The following is a 23,193-nucleotide window of genomic DNA, read 5'->3' as shown; positions in this document are numbered from 1 at the left end:
GCCTCAAAACAATGTGGTGAGTTTTTCAGGAAGTCAACATTTTCCTATTTAAATGACTGTCCTTTATTCTCTCCTATGTACTGCCTTTTTTTTTTTTTTTTAACTGATGTTAAAATCACTTTTCTTGTAAAATGGTTTAGCCATTGTGGAAAACAGTACGATGATCCCTCAAACAATTAAACATAGGGACTTCCCTGGTGGCCCAGTGGCTATGACTCCACCCTCCCCAATGCAAGGGGCGTGGGTTTGATCCCTGGTGAGGAAACTAGATCCCACATGCTGCAACTAACAGCACAGATAATAATAATGATGTAAATTTTATTTAATTATGCAGCTAAAGATCCCACATGCTGCAATGGACCTGGTGCCGCCAAATATTTTTAAAAAATAAAAACGTAGAAACGCCACATGATCCAACAATTCCACTTCTAAGTAGATATCCAAAATAATTGCAGACAGGAATTTCAACAGATATTGGTACACCCTTGTCCATAGCAGCCCTATTTACAACAGCCAAAAGGGAGACACACCCAAAAGTCCATCAGTGGATAAACCGACAAACAAAATGTGGTCCAACCATGCAGTGGAACACTGCTGCTGCTGCTGCTGCTGCTAAGTCGCTTCAGTCGTGTCCGACTCTGTGCGACCCCATAGACGGCAGCCCACCAGGCTCCCCCATCCCAGGAATTCTCCAGGCAAGAACACTAGAGTGGGTTGCCATTTCCTTCTCCAATGCATGAAAGTGAAAAGTGAAAGTAAAGTGGAACACTATTCAGCCTTAAAAAGGAAAGAAATTCTGACAGACGCGAGAACGTAGTTGGACCTTGAGGATATAGATGGACCTTGAGGATATTACACTGAGTGAAATAAGCCAGTCACAAAGGACAATTACTATAGAGTGGAGGTCTGGGGAAGTCAGTGTTTCATGGGGACAAAGTTTCAGTTTGGAAACTGAGAAAGTTGTGGAGATGTTTGCGGGGATGGTTGCAAAACAATGTGAACGTACTTAATGCCACTGAGCCATGCATCTACCAGTGGTAAGTTTTATATTAGGTATACTCACAACAACAAAAGTTTTTAAATGACGTCTCTCTCATGAAGGAATGAATGGTAATTGACATTATGAGTTTACAGGACATGTTCATAATTGGCAAAAAGTCTTCAGTTGACTCTGACAACTTAAGTGTCCCACAACTGTTGAGGATTTTGCTGGCTGACGCAGTCCCAGTATGGAAACCACAAGGTTCTGAGGAGCTGACCTCTCCCCCACGCACACCTGCCTATCCATTCTCCGTCTCGCCCTGCCTCCCCCTGCGCCCGTTCCTGCTGCCCCAGGCGCATGCGCACTTGCTCGGTGGGAGGTGAGTGAATGCGCACGCTCCGGGCACAGTCTCGCGTCAATCTCCGCCCCTTTTCCCTTCTAGGAGGCAGCCTCAGGCTGGTGCGCACGCGTCGGGGCGAGGGGCGGGTACCAGCACGGCTCCCCCAGGTGGTGGCTCTCGCGAGAGGCCGGCCCGCGATCTTGTAGCTCCCCCTCCCCTCCCTCCGCCTCCCGGGCTCCTGCTGCAGCGTCAGCCCCTGTCCGGCTTCGGTGGCTGCGGCGGCCCCGATCCCGTGGCTTCAGCCCCGGCGACCTTTGGGGCCCCTCGGCCCAGATCCGCAGCACCGCCCATCTTCGTCGCCTCGGCGCCGGCCTAGGCCGCGGCCGCAGCCCCGGGCTCGCGTCGGTGCCGCCCGCTCCCGGCCCGCCCCCTATGGGCCCCGGCTAGAGGCGCCGCCGCCGCCGCCGCCGCCGGCCCGCGGAGCCCCGATGCTGGCCCGGAGGAAGCCGGTGCTGCCGGCGCTCACCATCAACCCCGCCATCGCCGAGGGCCCGTCCCCTACCAGCGAGGGCGCCTCCGAGTGAGTGGGCCGGGCCGGGGCCGGGGAGAGGACAGGATGTGTGTGTGGGGGGGGTGTCCCAGAGTCGCGAGGTCTGGGGACGGGGTCGAGGAGAGAAGAGGGGAGAGGCCCCGAGTAGCGAGATCTGGGAAGGGGGAGTCCCCGAAAGGAGGAGAGAAGGCCCAGGTAAGGTCGGAGGAGGGATCCTTGAAGAGGAGAGGAGAGGATGAGGGACTCTGAGTATGATATTGGCGGGAGGGGGGTCCCTGAATGGTGAAATTGGGCTCTGGCAGGGTTCTTGCTGGAGGATGATGGTCTGATAGTGAATCGGTCCCTGCGGGGATAAGACGGGGATATGAGACCCTACAGAGTGAAGCTATGGTAGTGATCCTCACCTGAGGGGAGAGGATGGGTCAGGGGTCCCTAGTGGTGAAATCGGAGGAAGGGGGAGGAGTCCCTGAGTAGTGATGTAGAGGGAAGGAAGGGGTCCTTGCATTCTAAGAACAGGGCGCACGGGGTTCCTGAAAGGAGAGGATGGGGCTGGCAGGGTCCCTGGGAGTGAGCATGGGGTAGGGGCGTCCAAGAAAAGGGGAAGAGGGTGTCTGAGAGATGAGGGAGGGTCTTAGGGAATTTGGGGGGAAGGGAGCCTGAGAAGATTTTGCTGGTGGGGAGAGAAGCTGCTGAACCTGGGGAGAATGGTGAGGCATCCTGACAGGGGCAGAGAGGCTGGAGAAGTGGGGAGTGAGGGGGATTTGGAGGGCCAGAGGTGGGGAGAACTCGGAGCAAGAAAGAAGTCAGGGGATCTGCCGGGACCCCTGAAAGCAAATGAACAGAGAGATTCTGAATTGAATGGATTAACAAATCCTTGAGGGGCTGGAGAAGTGGTGGTGGTGATTTGAGGCCATGGAGGGGGATGGGAGGACTTGAGGGGAAAGAACGGGACAGAGAAAGAACCTGGGCCTTTGGGGGTTGCCCGATGGCAGACTTGTCTTCAGAGCACATCCCTGACCTCCCCGCTTCGATTCTCCATGCTGGAGTGGAGCAGGACGGTCCTAGAAACACCTGGCCTGGGTCCGTGTGCCTTGTGCAGGTGTGATCTGTGAGAACCCAGAGGTGATGGGCGAATGGCATGTTTCGTGCCTCTCAGGGGACTTGGCCTCCCTGTAACCAAATGAAGGAGGAGCGCCTTGATGCACATGAGTGTGAGTTCACATCTTTCTCTGTCCCTGAGGGCAGCTCAATGTGGGGATGCGTTCCTGATTCTCAAAAAATTCGCTTATTCTAGGGACTTCTCTGGCAGTCCAATGGTTAAGACCCGAGCTTCCAATGCAGGAGACACAGGTTCGATCCTTGGTCAGGGAACTAAGATCCCACAGGCAGTGTGGCTCAGCACCCTCCACCCTCCAAAAAAATCCACTTATTCTTACAAGAGAGCTCCTTCATCATAGTTGCTCTCTCTCTCTTTTTTTTCTTAAAATGTGATCTGTGATTTCCATCCCTTCAAAAATTTCCCTAGTAGAAGCCAGCCATTGGAATTCCAGAGTGTTGTTTTGTTTTTTAATAACCACAGTGGAGTTGCCATTAAATGTAAGATGGATTAATCAGCTGACTCCAGAATGCATTTTAGATGTCTGTTGGGCAGGCTGAAGACTTTCCAGGGTCTGAGGGTCTAGCCACAAAAGCTGCCTCTTCAGCCCTTCAGTGGAGGAGTTGTGGCACATACATTTACTCCTTTGCCTCCCCTCCTCTGTCCATCGCATCCTTCTTCCCCCTTTATCCAGGTCCCGGCTCAGGCGGCCGCTCCCATGAGCCCAGGCTTTGCAGGCAGACTGGACACAGGTGTCATTCACTCCAGCCTGTGCCACTTCCTTGCCTGTGATCCTCAGGCAGGTTACTGACCCTCTGAGCCTTCTCCCTCCCTTGTGGGCTGGGGTCTGCAAGAGACTCGCCTCCCAGGAGGATCATGAGAACTCAGCAAACTGGTTAAAGCTCTGGTACCTGCTCGCGATGTGGCACCTACCTCCCAGCGACCTCTTCTTGCTACCAGCTCAGGTTGACATCACCCAGCAGCAGGTCATCTTGCTCCAGGGTGTCCTTTTGCTTACATCTCTTTAAGTTGTAGGCAAGTCATGATTGATCTTGGGGATTGGAAGGTTCCTGCCAGAACTCCAGTCTACCCCTTTATCTCCTGCTTGAATCCCCCCTACAAGATCTCCCCGAGCTGGGCAGTCAGCTTTGGCCTAAATGCCCTGGAGACAGACTTCCCTGGATGCCCAGTGGTTAGGGCTCTGAGCTTCCACTGCAGGGGACACAGGTTTGATCCTTGGTTGGGGAACTAAGATCCCATGTGCTGCACAGTGCGGCCGCTAAATAAATTAATAAATTGTATAAATGCCCTGGGGAGTGGTGGCTGGGGGGACCTCTTCTTCTTCTCTAGAGCTGCACTCACGGTTTGGCTAGAGCTCCAGGCCATGCCAGCCCTTGACACATGGCGTGTCCAAATTCAGGGGAGCTGTAAGCATAATATGCTTTCCAGATGAGTTCATTTCACCTGTTTTTTTTTTTTTTTTTTTTCAAATGTGGCTAGAAAATTTTTAATTGCACACATAGCTTATGTTCTTTTTCTTAAAAAAAAAAAAAAAAATTATTTGGTTGCATCCGGTCTTAGTTGTGGCACGTGGGATCTTTAGTTGTGGCCTGCAGGCTTAGTTGCTCCACGGCATGTGGGGTCTTAGTTCCCCAACCAGAGACTGACCCACCTCCTCTGCATTGCAAGGCGGATTCTTAAGCCCTGGACAACCAGGGAAGTCCCTGTTCTCTTTCGGGCAGCCCCGAGTTAGTCCTCCTGGGCACTGAGCATTGAGCTGGCGTCCACCTGCCTGTTACAGGGAGCTGCCTTCAACTTCAGGATTTGATTCAAAGTCAAGTCACCAGGGAAAATAGCATACTGTCAACATTTCCTTTGAAAGTTCCCTGAATCACCCAATAAAGTGCCATATATGTGGTTGGTTTTTAATCACCGGGTCTAGGAATGTGTGTGCGTATAAATGCTTGGTGTTTACAGTAATGCTTGGGATATAATAAGCGCGTGCTGGTGGAACGGAATGCCCTGCATTTGTCCGCACCATTTATAAATTATGCCCCTGTCTTTCCCCATCCAGTGGCTGTGTGTAATCCATTTAAATTAGAGGCACAGGTGTAGCAGCTTCTTGTCGTCCTCCCCTAGGTTCTGGTTCCTTGCTCTGAGGCCACTCTGACTCTCAATTTGCTCCTCCATCCTCGTGAAAAATCCTGGGGACCTCCACTCCCTGACACCTGGGCTTCTCCCCATGGTTCCTTCATCTCCTTCCCTTGTGGTCTGAGCCTTTGTGTCAGGAAAGAGGCCTCCTGGATCTGATATCAGAGCCATCAACCTACAGCTCATCACCGAGATCTAACCTTTATGATGTGGTGAGGGGTGGCTGGTTCTCGGGGAGGCCGGCTGTGTGTCTGTGGATTGTCTGTCTTTCCTACCAGATGGTAGGCTCTTGAAGCACAAGAGTCAAGTCTGATTCACCTGCCGGCCCCAAACCCCAGGGCCCAGGATGCAGTGGTGGCTCGGTGACCCTGGCTCAGACTGAGTCATCTCCTGGTGGCTCCCACACTCTCGCTCACCCTTGCCCTTGGGGTCTCTGCAGAGCACATCTGGTGGACCTCCAGAAGAAGCTAGAGGAGCTAGAGCTCGACGAGCAGCAGAAGAAGCGGCTGGAAGCCTTCCTTACCCAGAAGGCCAAGGTTGGTGAGCTCAAGGACGATGACTTTGAACGGATCTCCGAGCTGGGAGCCGGCAATGGCGGAGTGGTCACCAAGGTCCAGCACAGACCTTCGGGCCTCATCATGGCCAGAAAGGTGAGCTGCAGCTGGCAGTAGGGCGACTGCTCTGTCCCTATGCTCTGTGGGCAGGTTCCCTGGAGATGGAAGGGAAGGTTAAAGGGTGCAGGCATCTGCTTTCTGATTGGCTCCTGGGCTCAGAGGCCCCACCCCCCCAGCTTGGGTTCTAATTAGATTGTGGCAATGCAGGCTTGCCTCAGGCAGCTCCTCCTCTAAGACTGCCCTGTGCCTTCCCAGCTGTGGCTGCAGTTCAGATTCGCAGGAATGGACTGGCTTGAGAAAGGAGCAGATGGAAGAGAGGAGAGTCAGGTTCCCTTAGAGCCAGCTGCCCCCTGACATCAGAGCCAGAAGAAAACCCTGCCCACCAAGACCAGCTGCTAGGAGCGACAGTCACCTTTGGGGGATGGGGTCCAAATGACGCGTGTTAGCCAGTATTCTCCAGAGAGAGGGAACCACTGGGGGTGTAGGGGGGAAGAGTAGACACTGGCTCAGGCAGTCATAGCGGCTGGCAGGTCTGAAGTCCGTGGGGCAGGCCTGTGGGCTGCAGACCCAGGGAAGAGTTGAATCTGGAGGTGAATCCCCATCCCTTCTAGGAAGGCCTTCACCTGATTGGATAAGGCCCACCACTTAGAGAGTCATCTGCTTCCTTGAGAATCTGATGATTCCTGTGTTAAATCACATCTAAAAATACCAAAATACCTCCACAGTGATGTCTAGATGGGTACCTGACCCAACAACTGGGTGCTGTGGCCTTACCAAGGGGTCATGTGAAGTGACCATCACCTCCCTGTTCAGTGCAGACCCCGATGCTGAGACGTCCCTCATTGGGGCTGCTGTGCAGCTGCCCTGCTGGTCTGAGGGGGAGGGTCCCTGAGAGACACTGGGGGTGGGGAACAGAAGGAGGTCCCCACCGGGGGACAGTGGCTCCTGCACACGTCCCCAGGGCCGTCGTGTTGACGTGTGACTCAGTTCATACAGTCATCTTCCTTCAGACGTAGAAAGCTCCCTCTTTGGATCCCATCATCTGGACCCCATGGTTTCAGAATCGCATTCTTGGACACTTGACCACCCCGTACCCTGGTGACGGGATCTGCACAGGGCCCGCTTTTCCTGGGAGACCTGTACTTAGGGCTTCCGCTGGGGTCTGTCACTTGGCTGTCCCTCTGCCTGCCGAGCTCCTCCCTCCTGAAACGTACAGCCCCTTGTTTTCTATTTCTGAGTGCTTTCCGCAGGCCTTCTTTTCCAAACCAGAGCAGCCCCAGAAATCCCTGCTCTGCCTGAAGCACCCCCAACTCCAGGGAGCAGAAGGGCAGCCATGAAATTCAGACAACAGTTGGGGGTGGGAGGGACTTGGACTCAGAGTGCTTCTCAGGGTCAGAAGGGTCTTCAGGCTGGCCAGGACTCTTCCGGGTGGTAGATAACCTGACTTATGTAACCATGGATCTCTGAAAGTTTGTCTACAGCTTCCTTAAAGCCTGTGAAGTGGGGCTTCAGAGTTTAAAGTTGGAGAGTTGGGCAGGTGTAGTCTAGCTAGGAGCCCTGCCCCATGTATGCCTGTGCCCAGCTTTGACCCCTGCCTCAGTCACAGACTCTCTTTGCTGTTTTTGCAACTTTCCAGAGCTTCTATAATCCTTTAAAAATAAAATCTTTGGAAGGGGAGGGAGGGGAAGGGACTCCCCTTAGCAGTCCAGTGGTTAGGACTTGGCACTTTCACTGCCAGGGCCAGGGTTTGATCCCTCGTTGGGAAACTGAGTCCAAAAAAAGAAAAAAAAAGAAGGGTCCAAAAACTGGGGGGAATGGGTCTCAGATTTTGTTCCGCATCAGGCGTGGTCTCCTCTAGTCGCCTGTGGCCTGTGCAGCCATGCACCCAGGGTCACACAGTTCAGGGAGACCTTCCCCAGTGGCCCTGGAGCCCTCAACCGGTCTATGGGGGTCCAGAGCTCCTGGAGGGCCAGTTCACCCCAAAGGCCTGTTTGCCAGTGAGGGACACAGGTGGGGAAATTGAGGCTCAGTGACCTTCCTCCACTACCCTTGGTGGAATTCTGAGCTCCCAGGAAGCTGAGTCTGAATTCCATGCATTCCAAGGGTGTGAGCTTATCAGATGGCCCAGGTGTAAGGGTGAAGGTGGGGCTGGCCGGCAGGATCAGCAGGCATCCTGCTGTGGGCTGCGGTCCCTCCTGGCCCTCTGATGGGCAGGGCAGTATCCTGACCAGTCCCACACGAGCAGTGAGGCCAGTCCCACAGGACCCAAGGGAGCTCGTCTCCAAATGTTCTCTGGACTCCAGCGTGGCATCCCTACTCCTCCTGCGTCCTTGTGAGAGCCCCAGGCTCGAGTCCCGGGAGTGTGTTGCGCCCACATGGGTCTCCTGACTTCCTGTGCTCCCAGCAAAGGAATGTGTGTTCAGCCTCTGTGTGTGTTCCTCCCCTCAGCCCCTCTGGCTTTAAGAACGGAGGTTACAGGCCTACCAAAGGCCACGTCCCAACACTGGCCCCCTTCTTTGGAGTGATGGCCCTGAGTCAAAGCTGGCACAAAATGTGCACTCCTGTGCCTGTAGACCAGCAGCTCTGTTCTACTGAGAACCTGAGGCTGAGCTGGTCGGTGTCTGGCTTGGGCTTGAATCCTCTTGGATCTGTTCTTTGCAGTTGACCTAGTCTGTGGGCACGTGCTGGGTGTCCTCTCACAAGAGAGAGCCATCCTACTGGAGGTGGCTGTAGGAAGGCACGCTGTCCGAGGGCCTGTGACCAGAGCTCGGCTCTGCAGGCAACCTTCAAGTAGGGGTGGGAGGTTTTGCCTGGGGGCCTCATGGGTACCAGGCATCGTGTTGCCAGAGTCTTCCACAGTTCTCCAGGTTTTGAGGGGCATTCGTGTGGGTCCCACACATACACTGTGCCCCCTGAACTCGGCCCACACCCCTCTAACAGGCAGCTCTCTGTCCTTCTACCTGGCACCCCCACCTTCCCTTGTCCATCTGGCTGAATCCCACCCATCCTTTGAGGCCTGGCTTCAGTGTCACTGGAATCCTGGGGCACCTGTCTGATTCCTCCATCAGCACCTCTACCACCTGGGGTTGCTCTTCCTGTGTCTCACCCATTCCCGGTGGCATGTCCCCTCCAAGCAGGACCTTCTCTGCTGTCTGCTCATCACTGGCCCTGCGTGTAATCAACTCCACAGAAATGTCTGTTGAATTGGTCATTTTCAGATACCTGGGCTCTGGCTCTGCCTCTCTGACAGGGGTGGGTGGGAATTATACCCTTTCCTTGTGGTATTGCGATGGCTTGGGCACCTGGGACTCGGAGCAGCCAGGTCAAGGATCCACAGCCTGGCTCTCTCCCACCACGCGGGGAATCTTGGCTTCCCTGGGGTTTGTAGCTGGGCATTACTCTGGGCCCTTTGTCAGCTGTCTTCTGCGTCTCTCTAGGCGGTCCTTCCTCGTCTTTCCAGGTATCGTGATGAATTTGGTGACAATCCTTTCTGTCGACTTGGACTCAAGGGGAAGGGGAGCCACGCTCCCAGCGGGGCAGCAGAAGGCTCACTGTGGTCTCTCGGCTGGCAGGGGAAGGGGAACCCACCCCAATGAGGGGCAGCGGTGAAGCAATTGCCCTGTTGAACAGGGTACTGCTGGGTCTGCTCCTGGAAGGGCTGACACTGTACAATTTGATTCACAGAGCTCCCCCTGTAACCAAGTGGACAGTGTTGCCTTTGATGATACTTTTTTTAAACAGCTTTAATGAGGTGTAATTCACCTACCATACAATTGAGCCTTTTAGAGTATTTAACTCAGTGATTTTTAGTATATTCGTGGAGCTGTGCATCCATCACCATCATCAATTTGAGAACATTTTCATCACCCCAAGATACATTCCATCCCCATGAACAGTCACTCCCCCGCCCACCCTCAGGCCCTGGCAACCAGAGACCCGCTCTCTGTGACTGAGGGTCAGCCTGTTCTGGACGTTTCCTGTTCTGGACGTTTCCCATTAATGGAATCACACCCTGTGTGTCCTTCTGTGTCTGCTCCTCTCACTTAGCGTTATGTTCTCAGGCTGCATCCATGTGGTAGCCTGTTGGGGCTTCTCTCCTCATCATGGCTGAGTGGTGCTCGCATGCATGGAGGGACAGCATCCTTGGCCTGTCCCTCCTTCAGTTGATTCAGGGCGTACGGGTTGCTCCCATCTTCTAGATTCTGTGAACATTCCTGTTCAAGTCTGCACTTGGGTGTGCGTCCTCGGCGCCCAGGTAGGTGGATGACCCCTCCTTTCCCGCCCCCTCAGCCGTGCGGCCCTGACCCCACCCCCTCTTCCCCACAGCTGATCCACCTGGAGATCAAGCCGGCCATCCGGAACCAGATCATCCGAGAGCTACAGGTGCTGCATGAGTGCAACTCCCCGTACATTGTGGGCTTCTACGGGGCCTTCTACAGCGACGGCGAGATCAGCATCTGCATGGAGCACATGGTGAGCCCACCCGTTCCCCCACCCCCTAGAGCCCTGGCCTGTTCCGGGGGCCTAGGGCAGGTGGGGAGGCGGTGCAGCTGTGTACACACTGCACATAGCTTCCTTTGTTTCTTAAGCACCACAGAGCCTCCTCTCAATTTTGCTTTCTCCCTGGATCCACGGGAGACACTGCTCTCTGTGGGCTGAGCTGGCCCCATCTTGTTCCCTCCGTTGGTCATCCCGGCGTCCATGTGCACCCATTGGGTAATTTACGAAGCACTGTTGACAGACACTGAGGTTGTTCCCAGTCCCTGCTGCGTTATGAATAATGCTACGTTGAAAGTCCTTGCACCTGGGACTTCCCTGGTGGTCCAATGGTGAAGACTCTGCATCCACTGCAGGGGATGCAAGTTCAATCCCCGGCCAGGGCACTAAGATCCTACATGCTGTGTGGTGCGGCCAAAAAAAAAAAACAGGAAAGTCTGTGAACCTAAGCAGGCCCACCTGGGGAGGGCTGCTTGAAGAAATGCTTGACTGCTCCTTCCCACATGCCCTCTAGCCAGAGTGCATGGTCTGGGACACAGCTCTGGACCCCCAGCTCAGGCCTGTGGGGACCAGGTCTCTGCAGTGGAGGGTGGGCGCCCATCTCCTTTAAACCACGGCTGATTCCTATGCGCCCCGTCATTAAGGAACTCTGGTCTCAAGGCTCAGAAATGGGTGGGATTGAATGTCATGAAAGCAGAAGTGGTCAGAGCTGAAGGCCCCTGGAGGAAACACTGCCGGCCCTCTGCCACCCGCCCTCGGCAGGTAGAGCCCTGCCTGAGCCCAGCCGTCCAGGCCCCGGACCTCGGGGGCCCTTGCAAAACCAGGATGCAGTGTGGCTTTCAGCAGGCAGCTTCCGTTACGCCCAGCCTCCAGCCCACTGTCCTCTCTGATGGTTTTGTAATGAAGACAGGAAACGAATTTGAGCAAGAGCCCACCAGGAATGCTTGTGAGCCACAGGGAGGGTTCCCCCCCAGCTGCTTTGCCCCCACCTGGCAGTGCCCAACGGGTGCCCTTTCCTTACTGGGGAGAAGGCAGTCGTATCTGCCCGCCCACCTGGCCACCTCCTTGCAGATGAGAGTCAGGCAGAGTCAGGGCGAGAAATGGACGGGAAGTCACTCTGGTCTGAGGGGGCCTCTGCTGTATTGTAATGAACCCCCCACTCCCACCCCGACCTCTCCTTCTTCCCTCCCCCCCGTCACCTCCTCTGTGTGTTTTTGGCCACAGTACACAGGTGTGGCACGTGCAATCTTAGTTCCCCGACCAGGGATCAAACCCGCACTCCCCGCTTTGGAAGCACGGGGTCATTAAGACCCCGTGAAACCACCAGGGACGTCTCCCCATCTCCTCTTCAGCCACCCCCACCCCTGCTCCCTGCATATCCTGAGTCAGGAGGCTCTTCTTTCCTGGCAGAGGAGAGGCAGCGTCCCAGCCCCGCCCCTCCTCTTCCCCCTCCACTCAGTGGGTGTGAAGCATCGGCTCCTGTGAGGCTCCTTCCGGGAGCACGCATGATGCTGGGGAGAGGCTGGATTCTCTTTGCTTGCTGGGCTCGTGCTTAAAGCTCCTGGTTGGGCTCTTCTGGTTCACTTTCATAGCGAGCATAAGAGGACGGTGGACACGTAGATCACACGCAGACTCCAAGACACGGGCCCCAGTGTGGCCCACGCACCCTGCTTTCTGCTAACAGGTGAGGGCCCACAGAGCTGTGCCTTAGGGAGGGGGCGCCCTGGGCGGGGAGGGTGTGAGGAGGGACAAGACAACAGGAAGCGGCGAGAGAGCCCGGACCAGTCATGCCTTTGGGATCCCGCACTTAGTGGTGAGGGGGCACTCGCAGCCCCCCACCTCCTTTTGCGGGACTCTGGAAAAATGTCACACTGGGTCTGTCCGAGAGGGTGAGGATGGGGCAAGGTTTCACCTGCACGCAGGGTCCTGCTCTTTGGTTCTCCTCTCCCACCAGAGAGCTTCCAGCTCTAGCTTGTGGGAAAAGCCCCCCGGCTGTGATGAGCAGCCTCAGTTCAGCCCAGGAGGAACTCACCTGCCAGTGTGGAAAACAGCAGAATTGGCAGCTGCCCCGGCACCCAGACCTGTTCCTGGGGAAAACAAGGGGCCCAGACCAGTGGACAGTGGTGTCTCGGGGCTGCAGCGGCCAGGGAGCAGCCGACAGACCGCTCAGAGGCACCTCTTGGTATTTCTTGGCCTGCAGTCAAATCTACCAAAGAATGCAGTCCCTTTTCTACAATAATGAAAAATCAGATGTGTCCTTCAGCAAAGGGGAGGTAAAGAATGACAGCAGGCAGCTTCCCAGGGGAGAAACGAAACCCACAGTTACGCTCCAGAGGAGCAGTCCTCCAGGAGAAAAGAGTGCATCGTACGAACCCACGGATGAATGGACAGACAGACAGGCTGAAAACGTGGTCTTCCTCTGTGCACATGGATGTGTATACAGGAGCATGGAAGAATCTGGAAGAAAATAACACACTTCAGGAAGGCTGGTGGAATTTCTGGGAGATCAGGGTACAGTTCATCTGCGTTTGAATTTTGAAGAGGAATGTATCAGGTTTCTTTGGAGGTCCAGTGGTTAAGAATCCGCCTGCCAGTGCAGGGGACACGGGTTCTATCCCTGGTCCAGAAAGAGTCCACACGCCCTGGAGCAGCTACGCCTGTGCACGACAACTACTGAGCCTGTGCTCCACCCCAGGAGAGGCCGCCGCAGTGAGAAGCTCTCACGTGGCAACAAAGACCCAGGGCAGCCAAAAACAAATTTTTAAAAATCTTAAAAAAAAATGGTACTAAAAGAAAGATGTATTCGTGTGCTCCGTTCTCAATGAGTGGAGGGCTTTGGGATGCTCAGAGGACACAGGCAAACTGAAAGCTCACAGTCACGCATAAGGAGTAAGACCCGGGCTCAGAGGGACCTTGCCGTGGGCCTGTCACGCCACATCCTGTCCCATGTCTCCTCAGCTGTGGACCAGGGGCTCTCCACTGGGCAACGTGGGGGCCCTTCACGGCTGTCACAGCCAGGGAGATGCTTCTGGGGGGCAGGGACGCTACCCATGGTGCCCAGGATGGTCCCTCATAGAGAATGGTCCGTTCTGATGTTGGGGGCGAGGTAAAGAAGAACCTCACTGTGTTCTGAGCCACCTCTAGACCCCAGCCTGGGGCCTCTCCTGCCCCCATCTCCACATGAATGTTCTCCCTAAACACCAACCTACAGGCGTATCACAGCCCTTCAGAAAATTAGGAGTGTGAGGAGCCAAGTCGGAGAGCAGAAACCACGATCCTTTTTAAACATTCCTTTAAGGTTGAGAAAATGAGAAGGGCTTCCCTGGCAGTCCAATGGTTAAGAGTCTGCCTGAGAGTATGGGGGGACACGGGTTCCATCCCTAGTCCAGGAAGATCCCACATGCCATGGAGCAACTGAGCCCCTACCCAAAAACTCCTGAGGCTGTGCTCCAGAGCCCGTGCTCCACAAGAGAAGCCACCGCAATGAGAAGCCCTGCACACTGCAACGGAAAAAACCCCCTGCTTGCTGCAACTGAAGAAAGCCCAAGTGTAGCAGTGAAGACCCAGCACAGGCAAAAATAAATAGTTTTTTGTTTTTTTTAATGAGAAGAAAAGGAATTCCCATCTCACCAAGCATGTAGAATGGGGCTGGGCCGGCAGCCTGTCTGCTGGGTGCACCAGGCCGCCTGGTCCCGTGGGTTCCTCTCCAGCCACCCACCATGGGCGCGTGCACGGCCACTCGCCCCCTCTGGGGCAAGTCCATAGAGCCTACATGGATTCCCAAAGTGTCAGAGGGCTGGGGTTTTCCAGAACTCTCACCACAGCCCTTCTCACCAGACACAGTGGGGACAGAGGCCTGGGAAGGGGGACTAGACATCCCCAAGGCTGCAGGCTTCTTCCCCACTGCCCAGCGAAGTGAGAGGCCTCCTGGGGCAGCAGGTGGCCACAGGGGCCCTGGAGCAGGGGAGAGAGAAAACAGGCTGTCCTCCCTGCCTCGAGTTCACATTTCGACCACCTCTCCCAGCATCCCCCAGGTCCAGCTCTGGCTGTCAAACATCCTGGGGGCTTTTCCGCCTGGCCAAGAGGTGCTGTGGGCCGGTCGGCGACCCCTGGGCTTGTGGTCTCCACGTTTGCACAAGACCTTGCACAAGACACTGGGTTTCTGTCGTTTCCTCATTAGCGTGTGGATTTGGGTCCCCGCCCGGGTCGGGGAACCGACTAGGGTGACCTGTGTCAGGTCCTTTGCTGGACATCCCAGGAGCAGGACAGTGAGCAGTGGCTGTCGCTTGCTCCCCTTCCCTGTGCCCCTCAGCCATCAGGCCTTCCTGGTGGAGCCAGGGAGGCTTCGGCCAGGGAGCAGTGAGGGAACCCATGGGCTTGGCCTCCCTTCTGCGCTGGACCCTTGCCGCTGGCACCCCTGTGGTCTCGCTCCCCTTTCCGCGGCCTGGCCGGCTGGCTAGAAGGGGACCCAGGCCCCAGAGCTGCGAGTCCACTCAGGTACACTCTCTGGTGCTCCGGCTGTGAGCTCAACCTCTACCCCATGGAGCACTGGCCTCTGTGGCTCCGCTCTGCCTGCTGCTAACTGGCAGCCTCGAGAAGGTTGAATCCTGTTGTCCAGCCAGGGCCTTGGTTCCAGGAAGCTCAGCCGCCTGGGAGCACGCTGGCAGCCTTTCTGGTTCTTGAGCCTTTGAAGCAATGGGAGTCCCTGCCTTGGGCCCGTGGGTCGCCTCTGGCTGTGGTCTGGCCTCTTTCCTGCAGACGTGAGTGAGCACCCACTCGCCAGGAGCCTGGGAAGTGGTTTGTTTTCCAGCCTGCTGCTTTGGTGTCCCGAGGCCCTGGCCTGGCAATGGCTCAGAGCAGCTTGCCTCTCCCCTGTGCTGTCCCCAGGATGGCGGCTCCCTGGACCAGGTGTTGAAAGAAGCCAAGAGAATCCCTGAAGAGATCCTGGGCAAGGTCAGCATTGCGGTAAGTGTGTAGGCACACTCCTGGCCCTGCACTCTCGGGGTTCATTACTGCTTCTCCCCGCTTCCAGGTGACCAGGCTTCAAGGAGCCCCTGGAAGCCAGTGGTGGGCGTCAGCGTGGTCCCCTTCAAAGAGGCAGAGGTGCCATTGCCAGCCTCCACCAGCTGTGTGCCTGAGTGGGCCAAGTCCTTTGCCCATGAAGTGGGGTAATGCTCCCCAACCCATGCAGGCCTTGGGCAGGGGATGGAGACGCTGTGACCCCAGACACGTGGTGTCCCACGGTGCTGTCATCGTTGACTGTGGCCTCGCTGACTCGGTGAAACAGCCTCTCCATCCTTCACCCTATCAGCCTGGGAAGCCTGAGCACAGTCCCAACAGCGAAGGGCTTAACAGAGGATGCCCCTGGGGCTGGGGTGACCTCCAGGGCAGGAGGCTGGCTGGACAGTTATAACCTCGGGCCTTGTCTCAGCTCCCAGGGATCCCAGCCCCTCCTCAGATGAGGAGAGAGCATTGCCCACGTCACAGGCAGGGGGCTTTGTGAGAGTCGATGAGGTGGGTGACTGTTCCCACCCCAAGGATGTGGTGACTGTCTCGTGGCCACTGTGGCCTGGCCCTGGGGACAGTCCCCCTGACGGTGCCCTGCGGCTCCCCTGCAGGTTCTGCGGGGCCTGGCATACCTCCGGGAGAAACACCAGATCATGCACCGAGGTAAGGGGAGGGCACCCCGGCCTTGGGGTGTGCGGGGCGGCAGTGTCCTCACTTCCAGCTCTGCCCCCAGACGTGAAGCCGTCCAACATCCTGGTCAACTCCCGGGGGGAGATCAAGCTGTGTGACTTCGGGGTGAGCGGCCAGCTCATCGACTCCATGGCCAACTCCTTCGTGGGGACGCGGTCCTACATGTCTGTGAGTCCCTCGATCCGCTGTGCCCCCGGGTTCTTCTGCGGTCCTCCCTGCCACCAACCCCATCAGTTTTTCCCCGATTTCCAGGTTTTCCAGAAGCCTGCTCTTCCCTGTTGTGCCATTTCTGTCTTTGCTGGGTTTCTCCTCTCCTTTGAATTTCCAGTCTCCTTCATCTTCTCACTTAGGTTTTTGTCTCTCTGCCCAGCTTCTCTCCACTGCTGGTAAAAGTCCAGTCGGGGAGAATCGTCAGTCAATTTCTGAGCCAGGCAACTGGCCCTGCATTATTTTAGTAGCCATCCAGGCGATTTTTAGAGCAAATTACGAGAAGTCAGTCTTGGGATTGTCCTAAGAGCAAGACGTCCCTGGGCAGGGCACTGTCCAGCTGTGGGTTGTGGGTTTGTGGGGGGCTGCCGTCAGCTCAGATGGATGGAGTGGAAAGAAGAGACAGAACGGCCTGCTTTCTGTTGCTGGGTCTCTGGAGGGATCCCAGAGTGGGACAAGGGTGCAGGGGGACCCCAGGGTGCCGGTCCCTCCTCATCACCCTCGGGGTGTCTCCCTGTCTCCCTGCAGCCGGAGCGGCTACAAGGCACACACTACTCGGTGCAGTCAGACATCTGGAGCATGGGCCTGTCCCTGGTGGAACTGTCCATCGGCAGGTACCCCATCCCCCCGCCGGACGCCAAGGAGCTGGAGGCCATATTCGGCCGGCCCATGGTTGATGGCGCAGAAGGAGAACCTCCTAGCATCTCTCCACGGCCGAGGCCCCCTGGACGCCCCATCAGCGGTAGGGCTCCAGGCCAGGGCTTCCGGCTTGGATGGGCCCCAGAGCCTGGGGATGGCAGCTGCCTCCCCACGGGCCCCTCTCAGCACCAACTGTCCCCCTGGGCCACGCTCCCTGAGGTCAGTAGTCCTCAGATGGTCCTGTGGCTTCTGGGGACAGCACTGCAAGTGCCCCAGACCCTCCCGTCTGGGGCTGCTGCACCTGTTGCTACCAGCTGGCTGCGTCGAGAGGCTCAGTCCTCAGCCAAGGCAGGGGTGGGGTAGAGGGGTGGTTTCTCCCACATTTTATCACGAGAACGTTCAAGCATACAGAAAAGCCAAAGGGTTGCCCAGCAGGCTCGCACCCACCACCTGCCATGGCTGTTCTCCTGTGTCAGGCCCAGTCTTTTGGGGAGTGCAAATTGAAAGGAATTCAACTCAGGGTCTCCTCCAGTGGCTGCTTGGCTTCAGCTCTGTTGCACAGCCCAGTGTGGGCGGGAAGAGGGGTGTCCTGCAGAGGTCTCGTGGTACCTGGACCAGCCACCTGTGAGATTCAGGCTGATGCTTGCACCATATTGAGGGCTGGCTCAGGGTCAGGATCAAGGTCCCAGCTCAAATGGTATAATTAGGCAATGGCACTTAGGGATCTGTGACTTTATTTTTCTTAAGTCAAGTGACCAGAAGAGAGTTGAATTAAGTTTGAGACCAAAGGACCATGCAGTGGACTGCAGTTGGTTGGCTGGCTGGTTCCTAACAGCTTTTTTGAGATAGAATTCACATAGCAAAGGATCCACTCAATTCATGTTAACAACACTGGATTTCTGTACCTTCACAAGGATGTCCGACCATCACCTTATGTGAGTCCAAAACATCCTCGTCACCTCAGAAGGAACCCCTGTCCCTCTCCCCTCCGCTGACACCCAGGAACCCACTTTCTGTCTCTGTGGATTGGCATGTTCTGGACATTTCCCATTAGTGGAATCACACCCTGTGTGTCCTTCTGTGTCTGCTTGGGGTCTGTCTACGTCACAAGTGTTGGTGCCTAGCTCCTTTTTTATGGTCACATAATATTCCACTACTTGCGTCATTAGTTGGTTTTCACAATATTTTCAAGCCCAGACCGTTGCTTCCCTGCTGCCATGCCCAGACTACTGGGCTATTGTAACTTCCTCCGAGGGGAGAACCTCCCCCACCCAAATCTGTGTCCTCAGACCCTGGCCCCTCCTTTCCCTGCCTGACTCCCAGATGGCGCCCCGACCTTCCAGGCAGGGAGGAGCAGTGGGCTATGCCAGGCCATTTGCCTGCCAGCACCTCCCCCAGCCCGGCCCCAGCCCGAGTGCCCATTTCAGGCCAGGGGACAGAAGGCAAAAGTCCAGCTGCCAAATGCAGGCCTGGCCAGCTGGGTCTAAGACAGGGGTCAGCCACCTCAGCCGGCCACCACTGTGAGCCCACAGGTCTGGGCAAGGTCATACACACAGCTGCCCGCCCACTGCCAGCCCCACCCCCACCCCCACCCCCACCCCCCGCCAAATGCCCTGCCTGCACAGGGAGCAGGGGTTTGGATTTGGGACAGCCCAGACGCAGCCCCATGCCAGATGTATGCCTTGTCAACCAACGTTCCTATTTGTTTCCATGTTTGGGGTTTGTTTCCTTTTTCTCATTCACTGGAGGGTCAGGAGAGAAGTTCCTTTCCCAGGAGGGCAGCCAGGCCAGGGAGCCTGCCCTGTGGTTCGGGCCAGGTGGGAGGAGGGTGGTCGGCCTCACGTTCCACACACTCAGGCCTTGATGCCAGACAGAAGCACAGTGGCCACCTGCCCATCTCACCCGAATTCATTTCTGCCCCGGGCAGGTCACGGGATGGACAGCCGGCCTGCCATGGCGATCTTTGAGCTGCTGGACTACATTGTGAACGAGGTGCGTGCCCAGAGCCCCGCTGGCAGGTTCTCCACACCAACGGGAGTAAGCTATTCCTGTTGGAAGGCATCCCCCCAAGAAGAGAACTGGACACGTAGACCGTGGGGTGTGCGGGGGAGGGGCCGCAGGGAGAGATGGAGACCCTAGTCTTCAATAGGATGTTGTTATGTTACCAGGTGTGAAGACATGTGGCCTCACTTCTACCTGTGATACATAGACCTACTCTCCCCAAGGGGCTGTTTTCTTATCTTTATAGAGATGAACCCAGAATTGTTACTCTGAGCCCAGGGGCTAAGTGCTGGGGTCCAGGTGCCCTGACACCCGCACCTCCTTTTCTGAGCATCTTGGTGTCTGTGTGAACTCATGAGTCCTCCCACTTCCTCAGAGAAGGTTCAGGCATTCCCCGCCACCCCCCACCCCACCCCACCCCAGCCTCAGGGAGCCCCCAGCCCATGAGAGGGCAGTGTGGATGCCCACTGTACAGATGGGTACATCAGGGCAGGAGGAGGGGAATGGCACAGGGCCCAGCAGGAACTGACCCCAGAGCCAGCCCTCTCAGTATGGCCGCATCGCTGTCCTGGGCCCTCTGGGACAGACATGGTTTCCGGTAGCCCTGGGGCATTGGGGCGGCTGGGCTTGGGCCAGGCTTGGCTCTCAAGGTGAGCAGCTCAGAGCAGGGTCAGTGATGACAGAGCAGGGTGGGTGGCTCTGGTGACAGCACTTCCTGCACCCAGCAGCGCTGCCCGGGCCCGGCTAGCACGTCCTCCCCTGGAGGTGGAGGAGTGGGCTTCTCCAGTTTTCAGGCCCAAACCCCAGCAGCTGCTGCCTCCCTGAGATCCAGACCCTCAGCTCACTCCAGGCACTTCCAGAGGGGGCGGACGGGATGGCCCTCTCCTTCTCTCCAGAACCAGTTGTGATCCCAACATGGGAGCTCTTGAAAGAAAACCTGGGAAGAGCCTGACCCAGGTGGCAGGGCAGGCGGCAGGGCTCCCAGGGAAGCTGCTGGAGGGAGTGGGATGGTGCCCTCTGCCTCCATGAGAGGTGTCCTGAGGGTCCCCACGGCCGCACGGCTAGGAGGCATCTCTCCCCCTGATTCCCAAACCATCCTTGACCTCTGACTCCCACCCATCTGGTCTGTCCTTCAGCCTCCTCCCAAGCTGCCCAACGGTGTGTTCACCCAGGACTTCCAGGAGTTTGTAAATAAATGGTAAGATGGGGCGGGTGGGGGGAGCAGGCTGCCTGCTTCCTGGGGTGACTGCCAGGGCCTCAGGGATGCTAAACAATGGCAGCATCTGGTGGGACCAGAGCTCACCTGAGAATCGGTCCCCCTCCCAAAGCTGCTGAGTCTCATCCCCAGCTCAGCTCATCCCCACCACCCCGAGTGAAACCAGGCTCTTTGGAAATCACACAATTTCCACCCTGCCTTCTGCCAGCAGGCACCCCAGATTGCTGGCCCTTCAAGCCCGTCACCTCCCAGCTCCCAGGTCAACCTTCCAAGCCTCTTTCAAGGAGGCAGCCCTCTTCGCCCTCTGTGGGTGATGCAGCCTCAAGCCAGCGGACCGTGGACCTGGAGGGCCGGTCTGCCAGGCGCCCTGCGTGTTTAGACGCACACATGGCAGCCCGGGCTTGCACGTCCCACAGCTGATCTGCAGCTGTGGGTGCTGCCATCCCCCACCACCCTGTGAACCTCTCTGTGCCCCGGGAGGCTGTCAGTTTAAAGAACTGCCACTCAGCCCTGAGCTGCCATGAACAACTGCCTTTACATAGTTCTGCTTTTCTGAAGGAAAAACATCCATTTTGACACTTGGACTCCTGAGCTCGGGGTTTTTTATTAGACGTTTAGCTGCGGTTGCTACTAGGTCTCTAAGCTAGCAGCAGCCTGGGGCTTTCCCACCCTCTGTCCCTTTCCCTCTTGTCCTGGCCCCAGGCCCTTGCCCTTCCCTTCTGGGCCAGGCGTCCTGCTCTCACACCAAAGGGTGCGGTGGGGCCCCTCGCCCCAACGGTCCAGGCGGCCAAGGGCAGAAGGACGCAGGCTCCTCCCCTTGGCACTGACAGCCCACTTCTCCTCTCTCCCACCTCCTGGGACCCGCAGCCTAATTAAGAACCCAGCTGAGCGAGCAGACCTGAAGATGCTCATGGTGAGTGACACCCAGATTTTGAAGATTCAGGGGTCCCTAGCAGGCCCTCCATGCCCCAAGTGAACACCTGAGTGGGCTCTGATGACGTGGGCTGGCATGTGGAAGCCGGGCGAGCTGCAGAACCCATGTGGGTCTCCCTGGCTCACTGGAGGGTTCCACGCAGACCAGCTGAGTTCCTCCCAGCTCCCCAGGGACAGAAGGGCCTGCATGCCCAGGGCTAGGGCTCAGAATGACTGGCCTCTGAGGCATTGGGGGCACCGCGGGGTTATCTGCCTTCCTCTAAACCACACTGCTCGATGTCCTTGGAAACCAAGGTGGTCACCAGAACTGACCTTCTACCAGCAGAGCTGCCTGCCAGCCTTAGGTGGCCATCACAGCACCTTCCACCCACGTCTGCTGAGGACATTAGGCCTTCCTCCACTGCCCAGTCTGACTATCTTGAGTCTCAGAGAGAAAATACTTCCAGGCACTCTTGGTGTCCACAGGGGAGAGAAGCAGCCTCTTGGGGTGGCTGCGATGTGGAAGTGTGAATAACCTAGCCATGCCCCCTGGTGGGCTTTTGTGCCCTGCCCACACCTGCAGAGGCCCCCCGCCCAGCCTTCCTCCAGCTCTGCACCTCGGGACCTTTGCACAGGATGGTCCTGATCCTCTGGGGCCGTGTCCTGTTGCTCTCTCCCCAGCTGTGGCCCCTGCTCCAGCACCTTCCCCAGAAAGGCACCTTGTCTGAGCCCACCCCTGTTAGCTGTGGGTCCCGGCTGTAGTTAGTCTGCTGTGAGCCTGGCCTGGCACACCTTGTAGGGTAGGGTCAGCATCAACCTGCTTCTTTCTAGAAGTTTCTTATTAAGTCCAGTGACGTGTGCTTCGGGTATGCATGACAAAAGAAGCCCATGTTCATGGTGGACATTACAGACCAAGGGGACAGCAGCACAAACTTTGAAACCCCCACGGTCTCCCCCCAACCCAGCTCTGTGCAGTTCACACAGTTCAGGCCCACATCCAGGTCTCTGCCTGGGCGACACCACGCGCTGGGTGGGGCTGACTGCTGTCTTGACCACAGGGACCCTGGTCCCTTGATTTGGTTTTTTTCACCCAAGCCTGAGCCCCCTTTAGGAAGGTGGGAGTATTCTTGCCTCCCCAGCTGGTGAAAGAGACAGATGTCGCTTGGGGGCGTAGACCCCCACCCTTCTGAACCAGGGACCTCTGGCGAGTCCAAATGGGAAGTGTGACTGTGAGGGTCACTTAAACTGATGGAGGAGGTGCGATCCTGCTCCCCGGCCACACAGGCCCTGTTTCCAGGCTCAGGAGCCTCAGCTGGTGGTTGCCACCTGGACAGGACGCTCGGGGAACTTGCTGTCCTCACAGAGACCTGTGGTTCAGATCAGATGTCCTCACGCAGGCAGCCCTGCCCCCTGCGACACGGGGCCACACCTGAGGACATCTGTGTTTGTCGCACTGGGGGGCTTCTAGCATCAGGTGAGGGGGGGCCAGGGAGGCTGCTCCACAACCCACCGCAGCACCCAGAGAGCCCCACAGAGGGTCACCCTGGGCTCCAAGGGGCACGGAGCGGCCTGCCCCTTGCCTGAGACCCTGTCCCACGTCGCTGGCCCTGGGGTGGGGGTCCAGCCATCTGTCCAGAGCCAGACTGCTCAGGCCACTCCTTCCCTTTCAGAACCACACCTTCATCAAGCGGTCCGAGGTGGAAGAAGTGGATTTTGCTGGCTGGTTGTGTAAAACACTGCGGCTAAACCAGCCCAGCACGCCCACACGCACCGCCGTGTGACGGTGGTCCTGCTGCCGCCACCAGGCCTTCCCCCCTGCCCCATCCCTCCTGCCATGCCCTCCGAGGGGACGCACACGTGGCCCTCAGGCCCGGGGAGGCCGATACCGCTGTGCTGTCTTCTCAGATCCTGCTTCCTTAGGTTTAAAGAAAAAAGAAAAAAAAAAAAAAACAGGGAAAGAAAAAGCAAATGTGCCAGTCGTGCTTCTTGTTCCTTATCCTTGGGGTCTCGGTCCCTGTCCAGCCGGGGTGGACGCCTCCACCAGGGCAGCCCAGCCCCCAGGAGACGGTGACCTTGGGCACTGACTTTGCTCCTTTCCAAGCTGTGAAGCCTTGGAACGGCCCCCAGAGAGAGGGGGTGCCATCTTGGGGTGGATATGTGCCCCTCGCCTAGCGTCTGCCCCTTGGAGGTGGTCCCCCCAGCCCAGAGGAACAGTCGGGTCCCTGATGGCTGTCGTGGGGTCCCCTCCCCAAGCTGCTTCTGCCTCTGGCTGCACAGCCTGTCCTTGGCAG

The 23,193-nt window shown here is 57.0% G+C and overlaps 1 protein-coding gene across 2 annotated transcripts; it reads left to right on the top strand.

Moving 5' to 3' along the window:
• The first annotated feature begins 1,500 nt into the window (after nt 1-1,500).
• On the top strand, nt 1,501-22,866 carry MAP2K2 (mitogen-activated protein kinase kinase 2). 2 transcript variants are annotated; one of them, XM_027547258.1, is made up of 12 exons: nt 1,501-1,902; nt 5,559-5,769; nt 10,060-10,206; nt 15,118-15,195; nt 15,849-15,900; nt 15,971-16,095; nt 16,663-16,876; nt 18,701-18,765; nt 19,911-19,972; nt 20,858-20,903; nt 22,187-22,376; nt 22,573-22,866. In XM_027547258.1, the coding sequence occupies exons 1-12, from the start codon at nt 1,811-1,813 to the stop codon at nt 22,632-22,634; spliced, it is 1,344 nt and encodes a 447-aa protein (XP_027403059.1). In that variant the 5' UTR covers nt 1,501-1,810; the 3' UTR covers nt 22,635-22,866. The 2 variants fall into 2 exon arrangements, with proteins under 2 accessions (XP_027403059.1, XP_027403060.1); XM_027547259.1 differs by lacking the exon at nt 22,187-22,376 and having other exon boundaries at nt 1,507-1,902.
• The last annotated feature ends 327 nt before the right edge of the window (nt 22,867-23,193 follow it).

This window comes from Bos indicus x Bos taurus, chromosome 7 (genome assembly GCF_003369695.1).
Source record: "Bos indicus x Bos taurus breed Angus x Brahman F1 hybrid chromosome 7, Bos_hybrid_MaternalHap_v2.0, whole genome shotgun sequence".
In the NCBI taxonomy this organism is placed as follows: domain Eukaryota; kingdom Metazoa; phylum Chordata; class Mammalia; order Artiodactyla; family Bovidae; genus Bos; species Bos indicus x Bos taurus.
This window is presented reverse-complemented; position numbering and strand designations above follow the sequence as displayed.

Excerpts from the sequence above, each read along its gene's own strand:
- MAP2K2 (XM_027547258.1), top strand. The coding sequence starts at position 1,811 with ATGCTGGCCCGGAGGAAGCCGGTGCTGCCGGCGCTCACCATCAACCCC. Across the intron at positions 1,903-5,558 it reads ACCAGCGAGGGCGCCTCCGA|AGCACATCTGGTGGACCTCC; the intron begins GTGAGTGGGCCG and ends GGGTCTCTGCAG. Across the intron at positions 16,096-16,662 it reads GGACGCGGTCCTACATGTCT|CCGGAGCGGCTACAAGGCAC; the intron begins GTGAGTCCCTCG and ends GTCTCCCTGCAG.